The sequence below is a fragment of the Scardinius erythrophthalmus genome (genome assembly GCF_964197995.2).
Source record: "Scardinius erythrophthalmus genome assembly, chromosome: 3".
Classification (NCBI taxonomy): Eukaryota; Metazoa; Chordata; class Actinopteri; order Cypriniformes; family Leuciscidae; genus Scardinius; species Scardinius erythrophthalmus.
Genome location: NC_138223.1, coordinates 44466962 through 44487767, shown reverse-complemented (window position 1 = coordinate 44487767; position 20806 = coordinate 44466962). Strand labels below are relative to the sequence as shown.

The 20806-nt window shown below is 39.8% G+C and overlaps 3 protein-coding genes across 7 annotated transcripts; 2 read left to right on the top strand and 1 right to left on the bottom strand.

Moving 5' to 3' along the window:
- Nucleotides 1–221: 221 nt before the first annotated feature.
- cUnh19orf53 (chromosome Un C19orf53 homolog) lies at nucleotides 222–1142 on the top strand. The gene is made up of 3 exons (XM_081362039.1): nucleotides 222–407; nucleotides 676–731; nucleotides 817–1142. The coding sequence occupies exons 1-3, from the start codon at nucleotides 323–325 to the stop codon at nucleotides 964–966; spliced, it is 291 nt and encodes a 96-aa protein (XP_081218165.1). The 5' UTR covers nucleotides 222–322; the 3' UTR covers nucleotides 967–1142.
- A 270-nt stretch (nucleotides 1143–1412) lies between these two features.
- On the bottom strand, nucleotides 1413–9323 carry LOC308688730 (regulator of G-protein signaling 4). The gene is made up of 6 exons (XM_081362038.1): nucleotides 9109–9323; nucleotides 4305–4435; nucleotides 4152–4217; nucleotides 2839–2891; nucleotides 2570–2733; nucleotides 1413–1737 (listed from the first exon to the last, which is right to left on the bottom strand). The coding sequence occupies exons 2-6, from the start codon at nucleotides 4346–4348 to the stop codon at nucleotides 1588–1590; spliced, it is 477 nt and encodes a 158-aa protein (XP_081218164.1). The 5' UTR covers nucleotides 4349–4435; nucleotides 9109–9323; the 3' UTR covers nucleotides 1413–1587.
- On the top strand, nucleotides 8078–20805 carry slc25a23a (solute carrier family 25 member 23a). Of its 5 annotated transcripts, XM_081362034.1 has the most exons (12): nucleotides 8103–8671; nucleotides 12755–12881; nucleotides 14089–14176; nucleotides 14273–14384; nucleotides 14471–14629; nucleotides 16117–16269; nucleotides 16374–16487; nucleotides 17210–17377; nucleotides 17482–17632; nucleotides 18019–18177; nucleotides 18474–18495; nucleotides 19701–20805. In XM_081362034.1, exons 1-12 carry the CDS (start codon nucleotides 8504–8506, stop codon nucleotides 19702–19704), a joined length of 1425 nt encoding a protein of 474 aa, XP_081218160.1. In that variant the 5' UTR covers nucleotides 8103–8503; the 3' UTR covers nucleotides 19705–20805. The 5 variants fall into 5 exon arrangements, with proteins under 5 accessions (XP_081218159.1, XP_081218161.1, XP_081218160.1 ...); XM_081362033.1 differs by lacking the exon at nucleotides 19701–20805 and having other exon boundaries at nucleotides 8078–8671; nucleotides 12758–12881; nucleotides 18474–18760; XM_081362032.1 differs by lacking the exon at nucleotides 19701–20805 and having other exon boundaries at nucleotides 18474–18760.
- Nucleotide 20806: the final 1 nt, after the last annotated feature.

Below are 20806 nucleotides of genomic sequence, written 5' to 3'. Positions count from 1 at the left end.
TAACCGTATACACACTAAATAAAAATATATAATATATATATATATATATGTATATATAATATTAAACATATTACTTTCTAATTAATTTACTGGATACATTTACTATGTTGTTTAAAATAAATAAATTAATAACGTACATTTAATTAATAATGATTGTTATTCTCACACACACACACACACAATTGAGAAAGCATAACTGGTATTCCATTCTGTCGTTCAGAAGAGACTTTTATTTTAGATTTCACTCAAGAGGTTTTTAAAGACTTTTATTCTATTTCGTGTCTTGCGTCTTTCTGCTTCCGGTTTCCATCAGACTGTAAAAATGGCGCAAGGCAAACAGAAATTTAAAGCGCAGCGGGTCGGAGCGAAAAAGCATATACAAAAGCCGAAAGGACTCAAGAAAGGAGGTAAACATCTTGTGTTCTTGAGGAGGCGCTGTTCTTCTGGACGTAAAAGCGCTAAACAGACACTCCTTATTAGCAGCGTGCTAAGTGAACGCATTTGCTAATGTGCAGACGCGCATGCGCACTTTTTCTCCGTAAAATCACCATTGCTGAATTCGGAACCGCATTCTAGTTTATTATTACTACTTTAACTATATCATTCCATGACATAAATACTATACTGTTCAGAAATAGCCACATGTGAGTGTATTCAGTGCCCTGTTTGTTCCAGGAAGGATCATCGCACCCAAAAAAGCACAAGTGGTCCAACAGCAGAAGCTGAAGAAGGTAAAGACATGACCCAGTCCTCCTTTTAACCCCGGGTGTGTCCAATAATAGCGATGTAATGGGAGTGCATGTATTGCTTGTGCAGGGTTTGGAGGTGGCCATCAGGAACAGGATTGAACATGAAGTCACACAGAAGGCCAGCTTGACTCTTCATAAGAAACTGAGTGTGCTGAAAACCCCAGGGAAAAGCGGGACACCCGGACACCCAAAATCAGCTCCTGGATCATCTAAATAACTTTTTTTTTTTTTGATCGTCTAATAACAGCCAAATCCATACAGCCGCTAGATGGCGCCATATAAAAACACAACTTCCCGTTGACTGATACTATACAACAGGCCATGATCCTTGAGACCTGTGACTGTTATTTGTAAAATGATTGTGACCTTTCATAATATATCCATTTGAACAAATTTAGCCTGGTGACAGTGATTTTGTCATGGGCAAGCACTTAAATCTGCTTGATTTTATGATCGTATGCTGGTTTTATAGCCTCTTTCCCTTCTTTGTGTGTTTATCTCATAAACCGGAGCAAGTTTTTCCACTGTTAAGCAACCACACACACTTCATTAGTCTGTGAGTGTAAAATCCCTGAGGGTTTTCCTCTCTGCTTTATTTTCTCACCACTGATTGGCTCTCAGTGTGATTGACAGCTTGCTTTCATTGCACACCACTCCCATTTTGATGCAAGTTACTTTATTAAATCACCAGGATTAAACATACAAAGGCACAGTGAGCGATTACACAAGGTTTTAGCATGGCTGAAGAGTTGATGTCCTACTACACTACGCCCCACCTGAGCGAGGCTCAGCATCTCTACAGACAGACAGCAGTTTAGCTAAAGCCTGAGCCGAGGGTTCACAGGACTCTGAGGGAGCGCTGGAAGCGTGGGAACGAGTCTTTGGCCATCAGGGAGAAGATGCGATGCTGAGCCTCCTCAAACGTGTCCGGCGTGGGCTCCTGCATCAGCCCCGTCAACCCCTCGCGCGTCTCGCTGTCCAGATTCACCTGAGGAACATTCACCGTCAGCTGAGAGTCCAGAACATGTCTGGCTCATGGTTCACTTCAGAACAATTTAACCAAGCCTCTTTTTAGGACCATAAAGATGTTTTGCAGTGTAACGTTGTTACACATTTCTCGGCAAATTATCTTGCGATGCAAAATATACATATTTGAAGTAAAACTATTTAAATTAATGCATCATTATACAGATTTAAATTAAATTATTGTACATGTTATGTGTAATACATATAAATATTATGTTATCTGTACATTTTAATAAATAAGTATATTAAAAAGTGAATGGTGACACTTTAAGGTTCATTAATGTATTTACTAAAATGAGCTAACAATGAGCAATACATTTGTTAAGGTATTAATTAATCTTTGTTAATGTTAGTTAATAAAAATTCAGCTCTTCATCATTCATGTTAGTTCACAGTGCATTAAGTGTCAACAAACACAACATTTGATTTTAATGTATTAGTAAATGTTGAAATTAATGTTAACTAAGATTAATAAATGCTGTAGAAGTATTGTTCATTCTTAGTTCATGTTAAATAAGAAATAAAGAACCTTATTGTAAAGAGTTACCATGTTAATGAATACACTCTTTATTGTTGATTTAAATTTTTTTTATATATATATATATATATATATATATATATATATATAGGCTACACACACACACTAATATTAGTGTAAACAAAAAATAATGTTATATGCGATTAATTGATTTGACAGACCTTAAATTTATATATATTTTTACTTATTTGCTTAAAATTAAAACATTTAATTTAAATAATTCACTTGTTTTTGATTCGGGGGTCTCGTCTCTCACCTCGCGGGGAGCTTCGGGGTTGATGAACTGGTTGTAGATGCTCTGGGCTTTTCCCGCCAGTTTGGACCCGGATGAGTTCTTGTATTCCTCGCACGCCAGCCAGAACTCCAGGTTCTCCTCGCTGAACTCCGAGCGCAGGAACCAGCGGAAGGCCTGGACGCCCACTGTGGAGAGGCCGAAGAGAGGTTAACAGCACACTGACTGAAGAAGCCGAAGAGTTTCAGTTTTAAACACAGAAGTGAGAGTTTAGCTACTGTTTGTCTTCTCACGTTTGCTGTTGAGCAGAGACTCCAAGTCCCGAGGCAGCTTTTCCTCATTCGCTCTGAAGAAACAATACTTTGTTGAGCTTCTTTATGTCTTAAATTAATACTGTAATTTATTAATTTAAAATGTAGCTAACCTCAATCGATAGTATTTTATTACCACAAAAATGACCTCGACGCGCACCTCGTTTTCTTGCAAAGAAAGTCATTGGTGAGGCGCTGGATTTATATATTTTTTTTTTCCAGAAACGTGAAGCATAGCCTACATTTGTATTTACTTTTTTTTTTATTTTAATTAATATTAAATAGTATGTAATAGCTATTTCTGCGTCAAAGTTCTCATTCGCCATGTTTAACGGTCGGTCTGGATCCTCGTGTGGCCGTTAACAATTAACGATTTTTTTCCTCAATTAAATGAATGTACTTCTACCTTATATTTTATTTCGATGTTTTTTTAATGCAATATTTTGTATTTTTAATTGGATTTTATGGTACTAAATCATATTTATAAATGATATTAATCCATCAATTCAGCAGAGACCTGAAAACCAACTAAACTGTCGTAAATCATAGAAAAATACTAGGATACTTAAAATTTTTATAAGAAATATATATTTTCCAAAGTATGTTTTACTCTTAAATGCTGAAAAAGTCAAAGCCAAACAAGTTGTGTTCCAAATTTGACGTTGATATCTAAAAAAATTAGCTTTCAGTAAGATTTTGTTCGGGTGCAGTACCAGACGTTTCCACTAGATGAAACTCGTTTCCCATTCATTTCTAATGCAGTCAACATTTTTTGACTGTGAACAGTATAAGCGTAACTATTCTTTTCAGGACCATTTAACCTTTTCGAATCATATTCGGTGTGTGTGTTCACATAGCAAGTGCCAAAACCTTTACCAAGTTTCGTACCATTCCGATGGGAAAACGTTAAAATTTTTCGTCAAAAATGACCCAACTGCACCAGAAGGTTAAGGCCTTTAAAGAAGTTGTTGCCTGTATAACTCTATACATTAAGGTTATTACACAATTTTGTTTACTCTAAAATAATGTTAACACACATATTGTTTACATCTTGTGGGCTTTATTATTGAAATGCTATTTTTAAAGTTTACAGACCCTAATTACAAGCTTATAATAAAACGTTATCGTTATTAGTGTGAACAGGCCTTACATCAAGATTTTTCTGTAAAGAAAAGGAGTGAATGTGGACATTTTTGTGGTAATCATCAACATTATTCCACAAATGCTGTTGATTGAGCCTAACTTGTCCTGAACCCATAAAATGACTTTAAATGAGAGCAGTGCAGTTGTGTTACCTGTGTTTGTAAACCCAGTCCTGTTTTTCGGCCAGGTGGGACAGCTTGACCCTCATGCCCTTCGCCCTGAAACATCAAGACACTTTCAATTCACACCCATGAACAATTTCATGCTGCAGTAAAACCTGTGTTTCCACAAGCACAGATACTCACTTCTCCAGGCATGAGGAGGGGATGGCGGACAACCCCTTGCACATCGCTCGACCTGAGAACCGACCTCGAAGACACGATCAAACGTCTCCAGCGCCCGCGTCCTGCTCTTATATAGAGACATTCATCTGATCCTGCGGTTATAAAACAACACGCACAGCTGTCGGGCGAGAACACAACACAATGACTGCTTCGTGTTGACGTTCATACAGTTAGTGTGAACAGCAGCTGACAGCGGCCCTGTTCAGAGAGTGTGTACCTGTGTGTGTGTGTCACCTGTATGTGTGTCGGGAAAGGCGATTGAAGGAACAGGTGTGCAGTGTGTTATCTGTGTGCTGATCCTAGCATGAATTCATGGATTAGCTTGTTTCCAGTCACTGACATTTGCTGAGCTCGATTAGCATTCAAAGGTGTGTATAATACCCTTTTCACAAGATGTAAAATAAGTCCTTGATGTCCCCAGAGTGTGTATGTGAAGCTTTATTTCACATACAAACACAGATTATTGTTCTCATGTTGCTTCATTTTCTCTTTCAGACACTGCTGTAAAACTGAGAACAAACAAAAGGGATAGTTTCAGAAAAAAAGGGCTGTTCCTCACATAAATCAATCAAATGACAAATTAATCTTGATATTATCCGTCCCTGTTAATTTTTATTTTTTTTTACTTTTATACATATAGCTTCTTGTTTGTGTTCCATGGAAGAAAGACAGTCATATGCAGACATTAGGGTGAGTAAATATTGTCAGAATAGTTGGGTAGAATATCCACCCTTTAAGGTGGTCAAACTGGTTTTTGCCACATAGTAGCCTTTTTCTTGAGGTCTACTAGTACTAGGTCTAACCAGACTGATCATTATGGTCTCTCCAGATCAAAAATTGGTTAGCAGTTTAGCTCATCTAGACCAGCTTATGATCATAAACAACCAGTTTGGACCATCTAACCACACAAAACCAGATATCTTTTTATTTTAGATGTGTTTATCTACTCTTAAGGCCCGTTCACATTAAGGATGATAACTATAAGGATAACAATATGAAGTTAGTTCTAAAAGTTGTTTTCAATAGTAAAGAACAGCAGAGTTCACAGAGAAATCATAGTGTTGGAATCACTTTCAGAACGATTTTATTTTATTTTTTATATTTAAAGCGGCAGACGAGCACAGGCTTAAAATAAACAGAGCCATATCCACTGGTGTGGACGACGCTAATGTAGTTATTGTTATTGGTGTGAACTAACACACCATTGTGGTTCTTCTGATAGATTAACTGAAACATATTCTGAAACCATGCAAACCCACTTCCTCCTAAACCCTAAATTCCCCCTGTGGTGAAAGTCCAGCCTTTAATGTTGTTTATGTCTATGTGGTGTTTTTAATATGCTTTAAGACAAACCATGTAAAGTCGAAACCATTGCTGAGTATTTTCTCCTTAAAACTGCAGTGAACCAAAGACAGTCTAAAAAACATGGGTGTTTCTGACGTCACAAACTACCTTGTAACCAATCAGGGGTGCGTTTCCCGAAAGCATCGTTGGCCAACTATGGTCGCAAGTTCATCGCAATGTCCATTGAACTCTATTGGTAACGAGGGAACTTGCGACCATAGTTGGCTAACGATGCTTTAGGGAAACGCACCCCAGATCAACGTGTGATCGTCAACGAGTGGATCGCTGAGTGAGTGAGTGGAGGCGGGGCTCATTTGCATATTCATAGAACCACGTACACTAAATGAGGCAAGGGTGTAGAGTTACATTTAGGCTATTTTAAGCCATGAATAATTTTCAATTCAAGGAAAAAACGTTTAAAGATGTAATTGAGAATGAATGGGTCAAAGAGGAGGCAATGCCTCCATCGCGCTGTGATTGGATGTTATCGGTGCGATAAATCCCGCCTCTTTTTGTTCGTGCGCGTTCACGAGTCAGCCTGAATTAAAGGTCCCATGACATGAAATTTTCACTTTCTGAGGTTTTTTAACATTAATATGAGTTCCCCTAGCCTGTATATGGTCCCCAAGTGTCTAGAAATTTCAATCGATGTAAATCGAGCTTTTGCTATCTTTCTCTGCCTTTGAGAAAATGGAAGCTCAATCGCGCTGATCTTGAATCTCCTCCTTGTGACGTTATAAGGAGGAATGTTACCTCCCCTGTCTCTGCTTTGCCCGCCCAGAGAATATTTTCCGCCCATGAGAAAATGAGCTAGGAAGGAAGTAGGAACGCGCGCGATTTTAGTTTGTCCACGAGAGATATCATGGCTTTTGAGCGAGCGAAGCATAACAATTGCTCAATAATTGGATGTAACGTTACAAATGAACACCGAAGGGTTAATACAGAGCTGGGCTTGCTGAACGTCTGAAACTAAAGTCTGGATCACTCTCTTTGGCTCAGCTACACACCTCGGACAAGTAAGTCAACTAATGATATATAAGTGTGTTGCTTTACAGTTTATGGTTACCTAGATTGTTACACTTAGAATGTGGCTGTCACATTAGCTATGCAGTTTATGCGTGTGAATACACACACTGTAACGCGAGTGTTGTACACTTCTTTGTTATTTGGATAACCGTTTTCCTGTTGGTTATACGGCGCGCGCGATATCCGCATTTCAAGATCGCAGAGCTTGATGATGTAATTGTAATAAGATAAATTACAGATGTTACAGATCTCTCATGAAAAGGCAACAGTAGGTTAGCGTTAGCTACATGATAATAACTGTAAACCATCCGAATAAAGTACCCTATCCAGACATAATATTTTAAACTAACCATTCGGAAACGTCCTGCTGGAACCGCTGAGTTGTTGCTTCTCCATCCGGATCAGATTCTGGGTCAAACTGAAATGCTTGAATGACTGCGTGTCCTCGTGCCATTGCTATCTCCAACGTAAACATGCACGGACCGGTACCGTTGCGCAAGATGGTCAAGGCCACACCCACCCTCCACCTTGCGCCGCCTTTCTCCTCCTCATTAGCATTTAAAGCTACAGACACCGAAACGGCCTGTTGGAAGGAAGCTCATTCTGGGACTGGCTTGTAGTGGCTATAATTCTGCACCGAGGCTGAATTTTTGAAAAGAGATTTCAGATACAGTACTAGAGACCACTAAGGCCTATATTAAAGCCTACAAAAAGTAGCATGTCATGGGACCTTTAACAAAACGATGGCCTTATTAAAAAGCAAGTAAACAACGCACACTTATCAGTCACCACTTTGTCAAGTCAAAATCAATCTTGAAAGGACCTGAAAGCATGATGACAGAGGGTTTAGTGAGCAATCAGCTTGGGGAAATTATGTTGTTTACCGAGCTTGATGACTGATGGTCCGAAAATAAGTTTACTATTAAAAAGAACAGCTGCACATCAGGTCACAAATGAAAATATTTTGATTAAATTGTTACTGCCTTTAGTTATTTTTTGGAATAAATATAAAAATGCTGAAAACTTAAAGAGATTTATTCTTGGTTTTAAGAACATTTGGCTACATTGATGAAAAATGCCAAATAGAATTGTATTTTTTTATTTTTTCTCTTTTTTAATGTAATTTAAAGTAGCCTACTATTTATAATGACAACCTTAAGTGTACTTATTTATATTTATATATAGCCTACAAAACACCTCATCGCGCAACTACTGTGTCATGTATCTGTATTGGTGATTGACTCAGAAAGAAGTCGCTGCATTTAATAATTAGTCCAGATTAAACACTGTTTCTCTATTGATTCTTCAGGATAGTTTGTCCACATCTGCTTGTATCACCCATATGCTGTTAGGAAGCCCTTCCTGAGGGTGTAATCTGAAGCCGCTGTTGTATCGGTGAGTTGCGGCAGCAGTAACTCACTGCAGTCCTCGACACACACACACACACACACACACACACACACACACTCACTCACACGCGCGCGCGTTCATCATGTTTTAATGCGCGGTACTTTCAGCTCCCTTTAAAACACCGCTGTGCTTATGGATACAAACAGGTGGATTTCGCGTGGATTTCTTGGAAGAGCTGTATTCATGATTGTGAAAGCTTCCTGGTTCTCGTAGCGACACACACACACACACAGCTGGTTCACACCGTCTGGTTTCCCCGAGGGGTTTTATTTCGCGAACAGCTCCTTTTTTGGACGCGCGCTGAACGCGAAGGTCTTCCGTCTTTTTGACCGATGCGTTTCCACGGGTGACCGTCACCGTGCGGATATAACACCATCATCATGTGGACGAGGGCGCGTTGCCAGGACAGCGGTACCGATCCCGAGCGCGAGCGTCTCTGGGCCGAACTCTTCGAGCAACTGGACCTGAACAAGGACGGGCGGGTCGATGTGAACGAGCTGCGGATCGGGCTCGCCGCCCGCGGGGTGTCGTGGAGCTCCGTGGAGGAGGTACGGAAGAAAGGAAACCCAATACACACACACACACACAGACATAACGGAAGAGTAACCTATTTATAGAACAGGTTAACTGTCTATGAATAGACAGGTTTATGGTTTAATGGCAGATTTGGAGATAATAACATGCACCTCCAGCAGGTCACGTGATCCTTAGCGTAATTTGTCTACATACTGAAAGTGAAAATGCTGCAGTACGCGATACAATCGCAGCCAATCAGATTCTACTTGATGCTTATTTATTCATTGACCGACCAATGAGATTGCACAATGTACAGTGGGCGGGGCATCCCAGCTCAAGTCTAAAGATAAAGGCTGCGTCCTGAATCATGTACTGGACATTGTGTACTTGCGTCTGATGTTAAGCTTAGATTAGAAATAGATGTGCTGGAGCCATTAGTGAGAGTATAACCCATTATATGGCTACTTACCAACATACTCAAACTCTCAGTGCTTCATATGGTGAAAGACTTCAAAGCTGGTTTCCAAGGCCGGGGTCAGGAACAGGGCAGATAATAAGAGTATGTCCTGCAGCACTAATGAACTAGTTTATGAGCTTAATAGTTAATGATCTCAAGGTCAGTGGCAGGAACCGAGGAAGGGCAACATCACCCGCTGGCACTAAATCAGCATCACCTGCCATCTGACATAATCCAGCACTAGTGTGTGAACCGTCTACCCACATCACCTGCGGTGCATGATCTTAAGCATAAGATAATGGGGTTTGCCAAGTCAATCACTATTTTTGCTCACACTTTGGTCTAGTGATTTGCTCAAATTGTTTCTTGCTATGATATAATGCCAGAAGGTCAAACCCAAGGCCTAGGACACAAAACAATGAGAAGTTATCAAAACAGACACACATACTGGCGTTGAATTAATCTGAGTTATCTAATCTCTCCATGGCATGCTGTTTATATACCAACACACTGTACTCTAAACCTGTAGGTTATAGTCCAGCACGATTGATTAGGTTATTGATCTGTTTGCCTGCGAACATCTTGTGTCATTGATTTTTTTTTACTTGATTTTGTAGTGTTATATCGTGCTTGTTGAGGTTTTGAATGTTAAAGTGCATTTTGCATGAGGATGAATGTATATTGAGACGAAAGTATTGAACTTCACACGCATGCTCACAGAAATACACACGTTGACTGTAGAGTGTGCAAAAGGTCAGCGTCTTGGAGTCGATCCATGTGAGAGTAAATACCATGTGACTGCTGGCTCACATAAATAAACACAACAACACACATTGTGTAGACGTCTACTACCCACAGAGGAGGCGAAGTTAGTTAAATGAGTGAAATTACTGGCAGATGTTCTCTTACAGGGCAGTTTACTCTATAACATACCAGAGATTGTGGGAATAATGGCCTGGTTTTGCCTTGAACACTGGAATGAGTGCCAGTGTGGATTTAAAGCGACAGTAACCTGTGCATCCTGATTTATTATTTAGTCAATGTGGGTCAGTTTGTTCACAGTGTCCTGACACCATAAAATTGAGCTTGATTTTAAAACCCAAAAGCCTGAGACCTGCAGCGAAATGCCTCTCTAATCCTCAAGTTTGCACAGCTCAGGTCAAACTCGTTCAGACATGCTGCGCTGGGAACTGCATGTCACGGGGCGACACCCTGAAAAAAAACATGCGTTTGTAATTTCTTTTGTATTTTTTTTCTTCTAATTCGTAGTTCAGAGCCAGATGCATGATTATTTCCACAACTCTCTAGCACAGAAATTATGGATAGAATCATGTCAGAAATATTTATGCTGCCTTCACATCCCAGAGAGTAATATAGTGTCGGCCCAGATCCGGTATGGATTCAACGGCGTCCAGATGTGGGCCGGATCTGGGCCGACACTACGTTGCTGTCTAGGATGCTATTGGACTTATCGTAAATACAAGTTTCCTAATCAAAAATTGGACGTGAACCATGTATTTACTCCTGGGAAACTCTGAGGGTGAGTAAATAATGAGTTTTGGGTGAACTATCCCTTTAAGAACTCATTATCAGGCTACTGTTTTGCGCTTGGCTTTCTCTGTTGTTTTCAGTTGCTAACTATGTTCAGATTCAGTGATTAACCCTTAAATGCATGAATCTATATCTAACAGAGATGGATCTCTATCTGTCGCGATAATAAATCGCCTGATTAATAAAACTCTCCCGATATTAGAGTAACAATTACGGAAGAATAAAATAAAGGACATTTTGTTATCAGATGTTTTATACCATCATCACTGTCCTCGTCAGAGCTCATTTCCCAGTACATTCAGCATCTGGATCATATTCACAATCTCAAACATCCTTAAAATTAACATCTCCAAAATCAACTATTGATTGCCGGCAGCTTCTCCACCAGATCCACCATCGATTGCATTCAGTGCTTGCTCTGCAATAAATCACTGAGCAGTTTCAAGTTCTGCTGATGATTCTTCCTATTCTTTTGTTTTCTGCCTGCAGTAACTATGAGTGAAACTTCACTTCATCATAGTGTTTCAGACAGTGCCACCTTGTGGAATAAAAGTGCACTGCACTTATTTAATCATCAAAGATTCATTAGGCCTTGTCTACATTGATCCGGATAGATTTGGAAACGCCATTTTAGTTTCAAAACGCTCTCAGTCCACATTAGCGTTTTTAAGCGTTTTCTAAGGGGCTGTTTACACATGGCCACTTCATGCGTTTTCTCAGATCGGATAGCTATTTGATTTATCAAAACGATTCCATTTACACCTGGTCACATAAATGTGTTTTTGCGAAACGGATTTAAATCCGATCTTCAATTCCCGCGCTATATGCAGATTTAACGGAGTGCACGTCACCGAAAGCAACAGATATGAGCTGCATTTTATTGATCATCAGCTAAAATTTCAAAATCAAAGACCGCAATAAGAGAGAGCAGCAACAGCCCTGGTAAGATCATTTCGTTTCTTTACTTTTAATGAAGATGATTGTGTGTTAAGCGTCTTCGACTTACTTTCACTTTGATTTGCGATAGTTTGCACGTTGGCTTAATGAATAGCCTAGATCTGCTCAGCTGCTCATCTGCGGTGATGCGTGTTCCAGTAGCGTCGTCATATCTGGCTATAACATCACATATAGCCTATAACACACTCTCACACGTTTATTTTTTTAGCATTTTTGGGAGGAGTACAATTTACATATGTGGTTTTAACAACCAGATGCATTTACACTTGTCTAGTTTCGTCTGGAATGTGGCCCAGACCTCCTCCTGAAGTGGTTTGAGCGATCGGATTCAAATCCGTCTCGAATGCGCTTCGGAGGGCATTTACACCTGGTCTTTTTACGATCGGATAGCTATCTGATTTGAGAAAACGCATGAAGTGGCCAGGTGTAAACAGCCCCTAAGTTTCTCCTCCACACTAAAATGTCTGAAAACGTTAAATTCTTCTTACTGCGCATACATGAACCCTCATAAAAGCATTTAAACATATAAATAAGCATAAAGCATATAGATGTCTATGGGTTCAATATGCGTCACATGACTAAACTTATGTCATCGTTATCAAATACCTCTGAGAGCAAAAAACTCTGTGTCTCAGTGTATGCGAATGGCCAAACCAGAGAGAAAAAGATGCGTTTTTCAGACGAAAGAGTGTTAGTGTGGACAAGGCCTTATTGTTCTGCAGAAAAAAAATACACTTACACTGTTACACACCTCGGGTCGTTAGCGACCCTATACAATTTTTATACAAAATGAAGGGGAAAACAGGAACTCTTTTATAATTTAATTTAGTTTTTCCTTGATATGTTGTTTATAATGAATTGATTGAGGAATACTAGGAAGGTTAATATCTAACTTAAAAAAAATGAATGAGGAGGACGTCATTAAAGACCCGAGAGGTGTGCGTGTAAGGGTTAATGTCAGAAACTAACCGTCTGAGCTCTGATTGCTGGTGGGCTGGTGGCTTTGCATAATTTTAATGTGCTTTTCTTCTTCATTTGCACCCCTCATCCCACCTCTCCTAATGTTTCCTGGCATTCCTCTCCCCCCCCCCCCCATTTCTCTCTCTCTCTCTCTCTCTCTCTCTCTCTCTCTGTATGCCCATACATTCAGCAGGTTGTTCGAGCTGGAGACATCAATCACGACGGTCAGCTGGATTTCGAAGAGTTCACAGAGTATCTGCGTTCACACGAGAAGCGCCTCAAACTCATGTTTCGCAGCTTGGACCGCAACAATGACGGTTGGTTTCTGTCAACTTCACATTACTGGCAGAATCTCTGTTATTTTAGCATTATTTTTATTCTATTATAATATTTATTAATATTTTAAAGTAGCTTTTATTTTTATATGTTAGTTTTCATTTTTTTATTTTAGTTTGTCATTTTATTGTGTGCTTTTGTCATTTTGATTACTTTTTAAGAAAAATATTTATATTTAGCTTTAATTGATTTTTATTTCAGTTTTAGCAATACTTCAACTATTTTATTTCAGTAAGTTGCCAATGCAACATTTATTTTACTTTTTTGGTAAAGTTTTTAATTTTTTTCATCTAATATTTATATTTTATTTGATTTCAGCTTTATTTTTAATAGTTTTAGTTAACAATAACAACACTGATCTGTCTGTAACCTTAATACACTGTTAGAATATGCAACATTTTTATGATTTTTATTTTTAATTTTTTATGTTCTAATTTTACTTTGTTCAAGTTACAGATAAAATATTAATATTTCCATCTATAACCTCACAATAGTCTTAAAATGTATACGATTACATCACTTTGAGCACCTATAACCTTATATTAGCATTAGCGTCTGTGATTTTTATGATTTTATGATTTTTAACTGCTAGCATATATTTCCTCATATTAGCATTAGCATCAATACTTTAGGATCTATAACGTCAGATTAGCATTACCAGCTATGATATTACCTTAAGCACTGTTACATCACTGTTATACATAACTATTGCATCGTTGTTAGCATCTATACCCAATATTTACCGTTAGCATCTATACTTTTGAATCATTCCTAAGCTTTAAAACATCATATTCGTATTAGCAGCTGTGATATTACTGTTAACACTTACGCCACTGTTAGCATAGCCTCACAGTATCATTAATGGCTATGCTATTGCATCATTGTTAGCATCTATACCCTCAGTTTACCATTAGCATCTATACTAACAATGATGCAATAGCATAGCCATTAATGATACTGTGAGGCTATGCTAAAAGTGACGTAAGTGCTATTGCATCATTGTTAGCATCTATACCCTCAATTTACCATTAGCATCTATGCTTCTGAATCATTCTTAAGCTCGTATTAGCAGCTGTGATATTACTGTTAACACTTACATCCTTATTAGCTTAGCCTCACAGTATCGTTAGCAGCTATGCTATTGCATCAATGTTAGTATCTATACTTATTAGCGTTTGTGTTTTGTAGGTGAAATTGACGCTGAGGAGATCCAGCAGTCGTTACACAGTCTCGGCGTGGACGTCTCGTTGGAACTGGCTGCCAAAATACTGCAAAGGTGCGCGTGTTTGAGCTTAGCATGTATGTAAAGTGCCTTAAATTGCCTTTAAGTGATTCTGTGACATGCAATACTTCTGAAATTGTGTTCATTCAGCATGGACAAAGACCATTCCATGACTATCGACTGGATGGAGTGGCGAGATCACTTCCTGTTTAACCCTTTGCACAACATGGAGGAAATCGCTCAGTTTTGGAAACACTCGGTGGTACGAAGCAAATCGCACACAGCTGAGACTACAAAACAAGCCTCTTTCTTTCTTTAACTCCATTGTGTGAATGCGGTTTTGTGTAGATGTTGGATATCGGAGAGCATTTGACGGTCCCGGATGAGTTCTCGCAGAAGGAGAAGCAGTCAGGGTTCGTGTGGCGGCAGCTGATGGCAGGCGCTGTGGCGGGATCAGTGTCCAGGACAGGAACAGCGCCGCTCGACAGACTCAAGGTCTTTATGCAGGTGAGACAAAACATCAGGCTATTAAACACATCTAGGCAATCTTTGATGCAAATTTCATGACAGATTTCCATTTGGAGATTCACTTTTGCTTTCGAAATGCTAGCAATGTAGCTACCGCAGTACAATCTAGTATTGCTGCACGATTATAGACGATTTTTCACAAACTAAACAAAATAACATGTAATTTGCTAGATGTTATGACAAAATGTAAAATTGCTATTTAAAAAGTTAAATTAATCTGAATTAATAATTTTTTAAAAATCGGTTTCATTACTGGATGAAACAGCGGGTTTTTTTAACAAATCTCTTGAATGACTGATTCAATGACAACTACATTTTCTAACAGTGACTTGTCGCCACCTACTGGTGTAACGATGTAATTGATATAATCGTTATTTGAAGCGCCATGCTACTTCAGACATCCCAAGTCTCCCGGAAGTTCCGGGAGTCTCCCGCATATTGATAGCGGCTCCCTGATGCCCGCAAATCAGTTAAAATCTCCCGGAAGCAAGAGCGCGCAAGCGTAGCGCGCGCACGGCAGAGAGAGGGAGCGAGAGACCTTGCGTGTGTGCGCTAGTGTGCGTGTGTGCCTCGGGATTTTATCTCTACTTTCGAGCCGAATTAATCAGACCCCCCCCGTTGGAGATTTCTCGAACCGAACTAATTAGAACCGAATACCCCCCCCCGTTGGAGATGTCTTGACTCCCGGAAATGACTTTGTGCAGGTTGGGATGTCTGCTACTTTCAAAAGGAGATTTGCTCTATTTTGATCGCTACCGTAGACATCAGTGTTTATATCCGAACTATAAACTTATATGAATATTTGTAACACAGAAATAATGATACTGTGGGGTTGAAAAGCTGTTTAATACATGACAACTGCTCTCTCTGGCTCAGCGTCAGCACAAACACAGATCTGAATATTCACTGTGATGTCTATGTGGTGTTTTTAATACGCTTTAAGACAAACCATGTGTAAATTCATAAGTCGAAACCATTGCTGAGTATTTTCTCCTTAAAACTGCAGTGAACCAAAGACAGTCTCAAAAACACTGGCGTTTCTGACGTCACAAACTACCTTGTAACCAATCAGATCAACGTGTGATCGTCAACGAGTGGATCTCTGAGCTGGCGTGAGTGAGTGGAGGCGGGGCTCATTTGCATATTCATAGAACCTTGTATACTAAATGAGACAAGAGTGTAGAGTTACATTCAAGGCATGAAGATTTTTTTTTCATGAAAAAAACGTTTAAAGATGTCATTTTGGTGATCAAAGATGAGTTTTAAGGCATACAATGATTGACTACAGGGGGACTTAAACAACAAGCTAACAAAAACCTAGTTCTGTGTGAATATATTATATCCAGCACCACAGTGACCCCTGGAGGTCATATGACTGCAACTCAACAGTTTTTCAGTTATTATGTCAGGGTGTTCTAGTTTGACTGAAGCATTAAAAGCTAATCTGATAGTGAATGATTGTGTAGGTGCACGGGCAGAGCTCAGATAAGGGGAACGTGTGGCGCGGGCTCCGGGCGATGGTGAAGGAAGGAGGACTCGCTGCGCTGTGGAGGGGAAACGGCATCAACGTGCTGAAGATCGCACCCGAGACGGCCATCAAGTTCCTGGCCTACGAACAGGTACAGCTTTTTCTTCTACACTCAGATGTGTGGATGGCCAGTCAAAGCTCAGCCACTTCTGTCTGTGTGTGTCTGCGTGTGTGTGTGTGTGTGTGTGTGTGTAGATTAAGCGCTTGATGAGAGGCAGTAAAGAAGTAGGAACTCTGAAAGTTCAGGAGAGATTCGTCGCTGGATCACTGGCTGGAGCTACAGCTCAAACTATCATATACCCAATGGAGGTAAACCTAACCTACCCATCGCACACACACACACACACACACACACACACACACACACACACACACACACACACACACACACACACACACACACACACACACACACACATACCCAATGGAGGTAAACACACACACGTTTACTTTTTACTTTTACTATTTAAATGGGGACATTCCATAGACCTGATGGTTTTAATACTGTACAAACTGTATATTCTGTGTCCTTACACTAAACCTACCCATCACACACACTCACACACACACTAACCCAACCCCTAAACCTACCCATCACACACACACACACACACACACACACACACACACACACACACACTAACCCACTAACCCACTAACCCGAACCCTAAACCTACCATCACACAAAACTTACTGCATTTTTACATTTTTAAAAAACCTTTAATAATTTTTATACCAGATTTACAAATGAGGATGACCATAAAATGAGTTTCTTTTCAAATTTGTCCCCAAAATATAGTCAAGTAGGTACACACACACACACACACACACACACACACACACACACACGGCAGCTGGTAAGTGCACACAGTAAACATCAAGATCACTCTGTATGTTGAGGTCTCACTAGTCACATTTCCAAAACTTTGGTGATATTTTCTATTTCTATTTTCTACTATTGTGATATTTTCCCTGAAGCCTCCTGATCAGTATATTGTCCTGGTGTCGATTCTCTCTCTGTGGATCTGCAGGTGCTGAAGACTCGTCTCACTCTTCGTAAAACAGGGCAGTATTCGAGCGCGGCGGACTGTGCCAAGCAGATCCTGGTGAAGGAGGGCGTTCTGGCCTTTTATAAAGGATACCTGCCCAATATACTGGGCATCATCCCGTATGCGGGCATAGACCTCGCCGTCTACGAGGTGTGTGTGTGTGTGTGTATGTGTATGTGCGTGTGTGAAAGTGTGTGTGTGCTCAGAATAATTCCCTCATAAAGGCTGTTCCTCACGCTGTCCTCCTCTCTCAGACGCTGAAGAACGCGTGGCTGCAGCGTCACACCGACGGCTCGCCCGACCCGGGTGTCCTGGTGCTGGTGGGCTGTGGGACGGTGTCCAGCACCTGTGGACAGCTGGCGTCCTACCCGCTCGCCCTCATCCGAACACGCATGCAGGCCCAGGGTGAGACACGGACGCACAGACAGACAAGTCAGGAATATACATATGCGAATATCGCATCGTTTGTGAATAAAGCACCGTTTCTTACGGAAGCCCTGAACCGTAACGTACTGAACCGAACCGTACGAGAATAAAGTCTAAATATTTTCAGATTGACGTCGAAACATTACAAGAATTAAGTCATAATATTTTGAGAATAAAGTCAAAATTTCGTAGAAGTTCTTTTTTTTTTTGCGCATTGCATCAAAAAAAACCCCCACACTTTTACGGAAGACTGTATTCTCGCAGTTTTGACGTTCTGTATCAGAAATGTGTTATTGATACTAAAATAAGCCTGATCCTGAAGATGTTTGGCGTCTGAGACTCTGTTTCCTCTGTTCTTCTCTCAGCCTCGATGAAAGGCGCTCCTCAGATGTCCATGCTGAGCCTGTTCAGGAGTATCGTGGCCCAGGAGGGCGTGGTGGGACTCTACCGAGGCATCGCTCCCAACTTCCTCAAGGTCATCCCGGCCGTCAGCATCTCCTACGTCGTCTACGAGCACATGAGGAAAGTACTGGGAGTGGGAACCTGAGAGAGAGAGAGAGAGAGAGTCAGGTCATGTGTGTGTGCGGAGAAACAGACTCCAATTAAACCTTTTTTTGTTGAACAATGGACAAGAAAGGTCAAAGACAGAGTTTATTTATGCCTACTACAGTATATAAGAACACTGGAGTGATGTTCACCAAAAATAAAACAGCGGATGTGAGGACGAACGATGAACTGGTTTATGCAGAATCTAAGAGGTGCTGTCCTGAATTCCTGAGGTTCATGATGTGCTCTTCATGTGTGTTGTTGCTCAACAGGACCATGATATTCAGGTTTACAGGGTACGTTCCTCTGGACGCGGTAAAATGGACGCTTGTGTGTGTGTGTGTGTGTGTGTGTGTGTGTGTGTGTGTGTGTGTGTGTGTGTGTGTGTGTGTGTGTGAGCATGTGTGTGTGTGTGTGTGTTAGGGGTGTAACGATGCCCTCATGTCACGATTCAATACATATCACGATACTGAACTCACGATACGATATTATTGCGATACTCCAAGACATATGGTAAAAAGTTAACAAAAAATGTGCTGTTGATTAAAATGCTAAATTTTATATTACATTGTGGGTGTAAATGAACTGTCTTAGTCCTGGAAACCCAATGCACAGGACAATAAAGACACCGGAATAAACATATTCATGATTCAGAAGCTTAAAACACAGAATTATTTTAGATGAATACTAAAATACTCTGTCTTGCACTCTTTCACTGGCAAGATATATTTAAAATAATGTAGGCGACTTTTTACTGGTAACAGAAACATTTGGCATTATCTGGACCCACAAATATTCCCCCATTGCATTATTATACATTATATTCAACATTATATATAGCAGTTTAATGTAGTACTGACACCAAAACTCTGAAAACTTGAATTTTTTTCTCATTGTATTGCGATAAATTGTGACACAATATATTGTTACACTCCTAGTGGGTGTGTGTGTGTGTGTGTGTGTGTGTGTGTGTGTGTGTGTAACCCAGTGCACACACTACTGAACACCCTACGGGAATGGACAAAAAACTAACTTCCTTCTTTTCAACTCACAGTACGACTGAAAGTGCCTCTGTTTCCAGAAACACGTGTTTTATCAGCTGTGCTCCTGCAGTTTAATGCTGAAACCCTTGTGTGTTCCAAAATCATCATCATCATCTCAATGAGACGAGAGTTCTGGAATTCTCAACTGAAGATTCCGGAACTCATGTTTAACTGATTCTAAAATTCCAAACCATCCACCCTAAATAGTGTCAAAACACAAGGTATCATTCATTAAACACATTTAATTGGTTAACTTATGAAAATGTATTTACACAGAAATTGATTGTGCTTGTGCTTCATGAATAAGGCCTGCAAAATAGTATGTCAAATATTATAATAGTATGCATACTTGCAGTAAATTTTCTTCAGTGCATGAATTCATGCATGTTTTTTTCGGCTAATATTCCCCAACCCTTTACAAGATGACTTTTGTAATGGCTCTCTTTCGACTCTTTCAGATGAAGAAAAGTATCAAGGAATGCAAGGCCGAAATTTCCACAACAGTTTTTGAATATTTTAAATATTAACGAAAGTAATTTTAAGGTAGTATGTTTGGCTAGATGTTAATGCTAACAAGCAAACAGTAGATCTGTGATGTTAAAACACAATTTATGACCCAGTAATGGCATTCTGTCTTACTATATACTCAGAAGTTCACACTTTTCCATCACCAGCGAAGTACATACTTTACATGAATTGGAGATTTGTTTAAATAGCTGTTGTACTCTCAATGAATGAGGAGCTGTAGCCTACAATTTGGAGCAGAACGCCTTATGGACTCACGGATGGGAGAGTGTGTGTGTTCATTTTTGCGATTTTTGACTCTTCAAGACATAGAACAAAGTAAAAGACTGTTTGCTAGGGTCACCTCTTGGTCAATGTGCTCTGTACTTTATCACCACTTTCAGCAGATATATATCAGTCAGATAGACTGTTTGGATGTGTTACAATGCAATAAAGATTCCTGCCTGGAATCTGCACCCACAGGTTTCCATCCAACACCTTTCATTCAAGTCTCAAACTGGATTTTCGTTTCTTTAAATCCATATGCTACTGTATTCCTAACAGTTAACAACACAAAGTTTCAGCAGATATACATGTTTAAATTTTCCAGTCTTTCTCTCCTGAGAAAACGGACCAACACCATTGATGACATCATCCTGCACTCACAGGTGTAGCCAATCAAGTTCTCTCTAGAATGAGAATGCCCCTCCCCCTAATTCAGCAGTGAGTAAACTAGAGGCAACTGGCTAGTTTAAATAAGCTAAAATAATTACATTTCTAATCAAATCTAGTTTAAAATACTATTCCTCAAAATTTCCCCAAAGTTAGTATGGAAACTGTGAAAAAACGCTAGTTTGAGCCTTCTCATTTCCAGTGATTTTGTGTATTCAGACACGGACTACTGTTTTTATTTCGATGTAAACAAAACAGAGAACATTGTATGGTGATTGTTTTGTTTTTTTACTGTCATGCCGTGTATTTTTTTCTTTGAAGGGAAACTAAAGTATATCTGAATGCATGCAAGAGAATGTATGTTAAATTAAATTAAATTAAACTAAAT

What these genes read in the sequence shown, in the direction of transcription:
- cUnh19orf53 (XM_081362039.1), top strand. Translation starts at nt 323, where the DNA reads ATGGCGCAAGGCAAACAGAAATTTAAAGCGCAGCGGGTCGGAGCGAAA. An exon ending in GAAAGGACTCAAGAAAGGAG is followed by an intron (nt 408 to 675) that starts GTAAACATCTTG and finishes TGTTTGTTCCAG; the next exon opens with GAAGGATCATCGCACCCAAA. An exon ending in AACAGCAGAAGCTGAAGAAG is followed by an intron (nt 732 to 816) that starts GTAAAGACATGA and finishes TTGCTTGTGCAG; the next exon opens with GGTTTGGAGGTGGCCATCAG.
- LOC308688730 (XM_081362038.1), bottom strand. Translation starts at nt 4,348, where the DNA reads ATGTGCAAGGGGTTGTCCGCCATCCCCTCCTCATGCCTGGAGAA. An exon ending in GACTGGGTTTACAAACACAG is followed by an intron (nt 2,892 to 4,151) that starts GTAACACAACTG and finishes TTGTTTCTTCAG; the next exon opens with AGCGAATGAGGAAAAGCTGC. An exon ending in GTCTCTGCTCAACAGCAAAC is followed by an intron (nt 2,734 to 2,838) that starts GTGAGAAGACAA and finishes GCCTCTCCACAG; the next exon opens with TGGGCGTCCAGGCCTTCCGC.
- slc25a23a (XM_081362032.1), top strand. Translation starts at nt 8,504, where the DNA reads ATGTGGACGAGGGCGCGTTGCCAGGACAGCGGTACCGATCCCGAGCGC. An exon ending in AGTTTTGGAAACACTCGGTG is followed by an intron (nt 14,385 to 14,470) that starts GTACGAAGCAAA and finishes GGTTTTGTGTAG; the next exon opens with ATGTTGGATATCGGAGAGCA. An exon ending in CGTCTACGAGCACATGAGGA is followed by an intron (nt 18,178 to 18,473) that starts AAGTACTGGGAG and finishes TGCTCAACAGGA; the next exon opens with CCATGATATTCAGGTTTACA.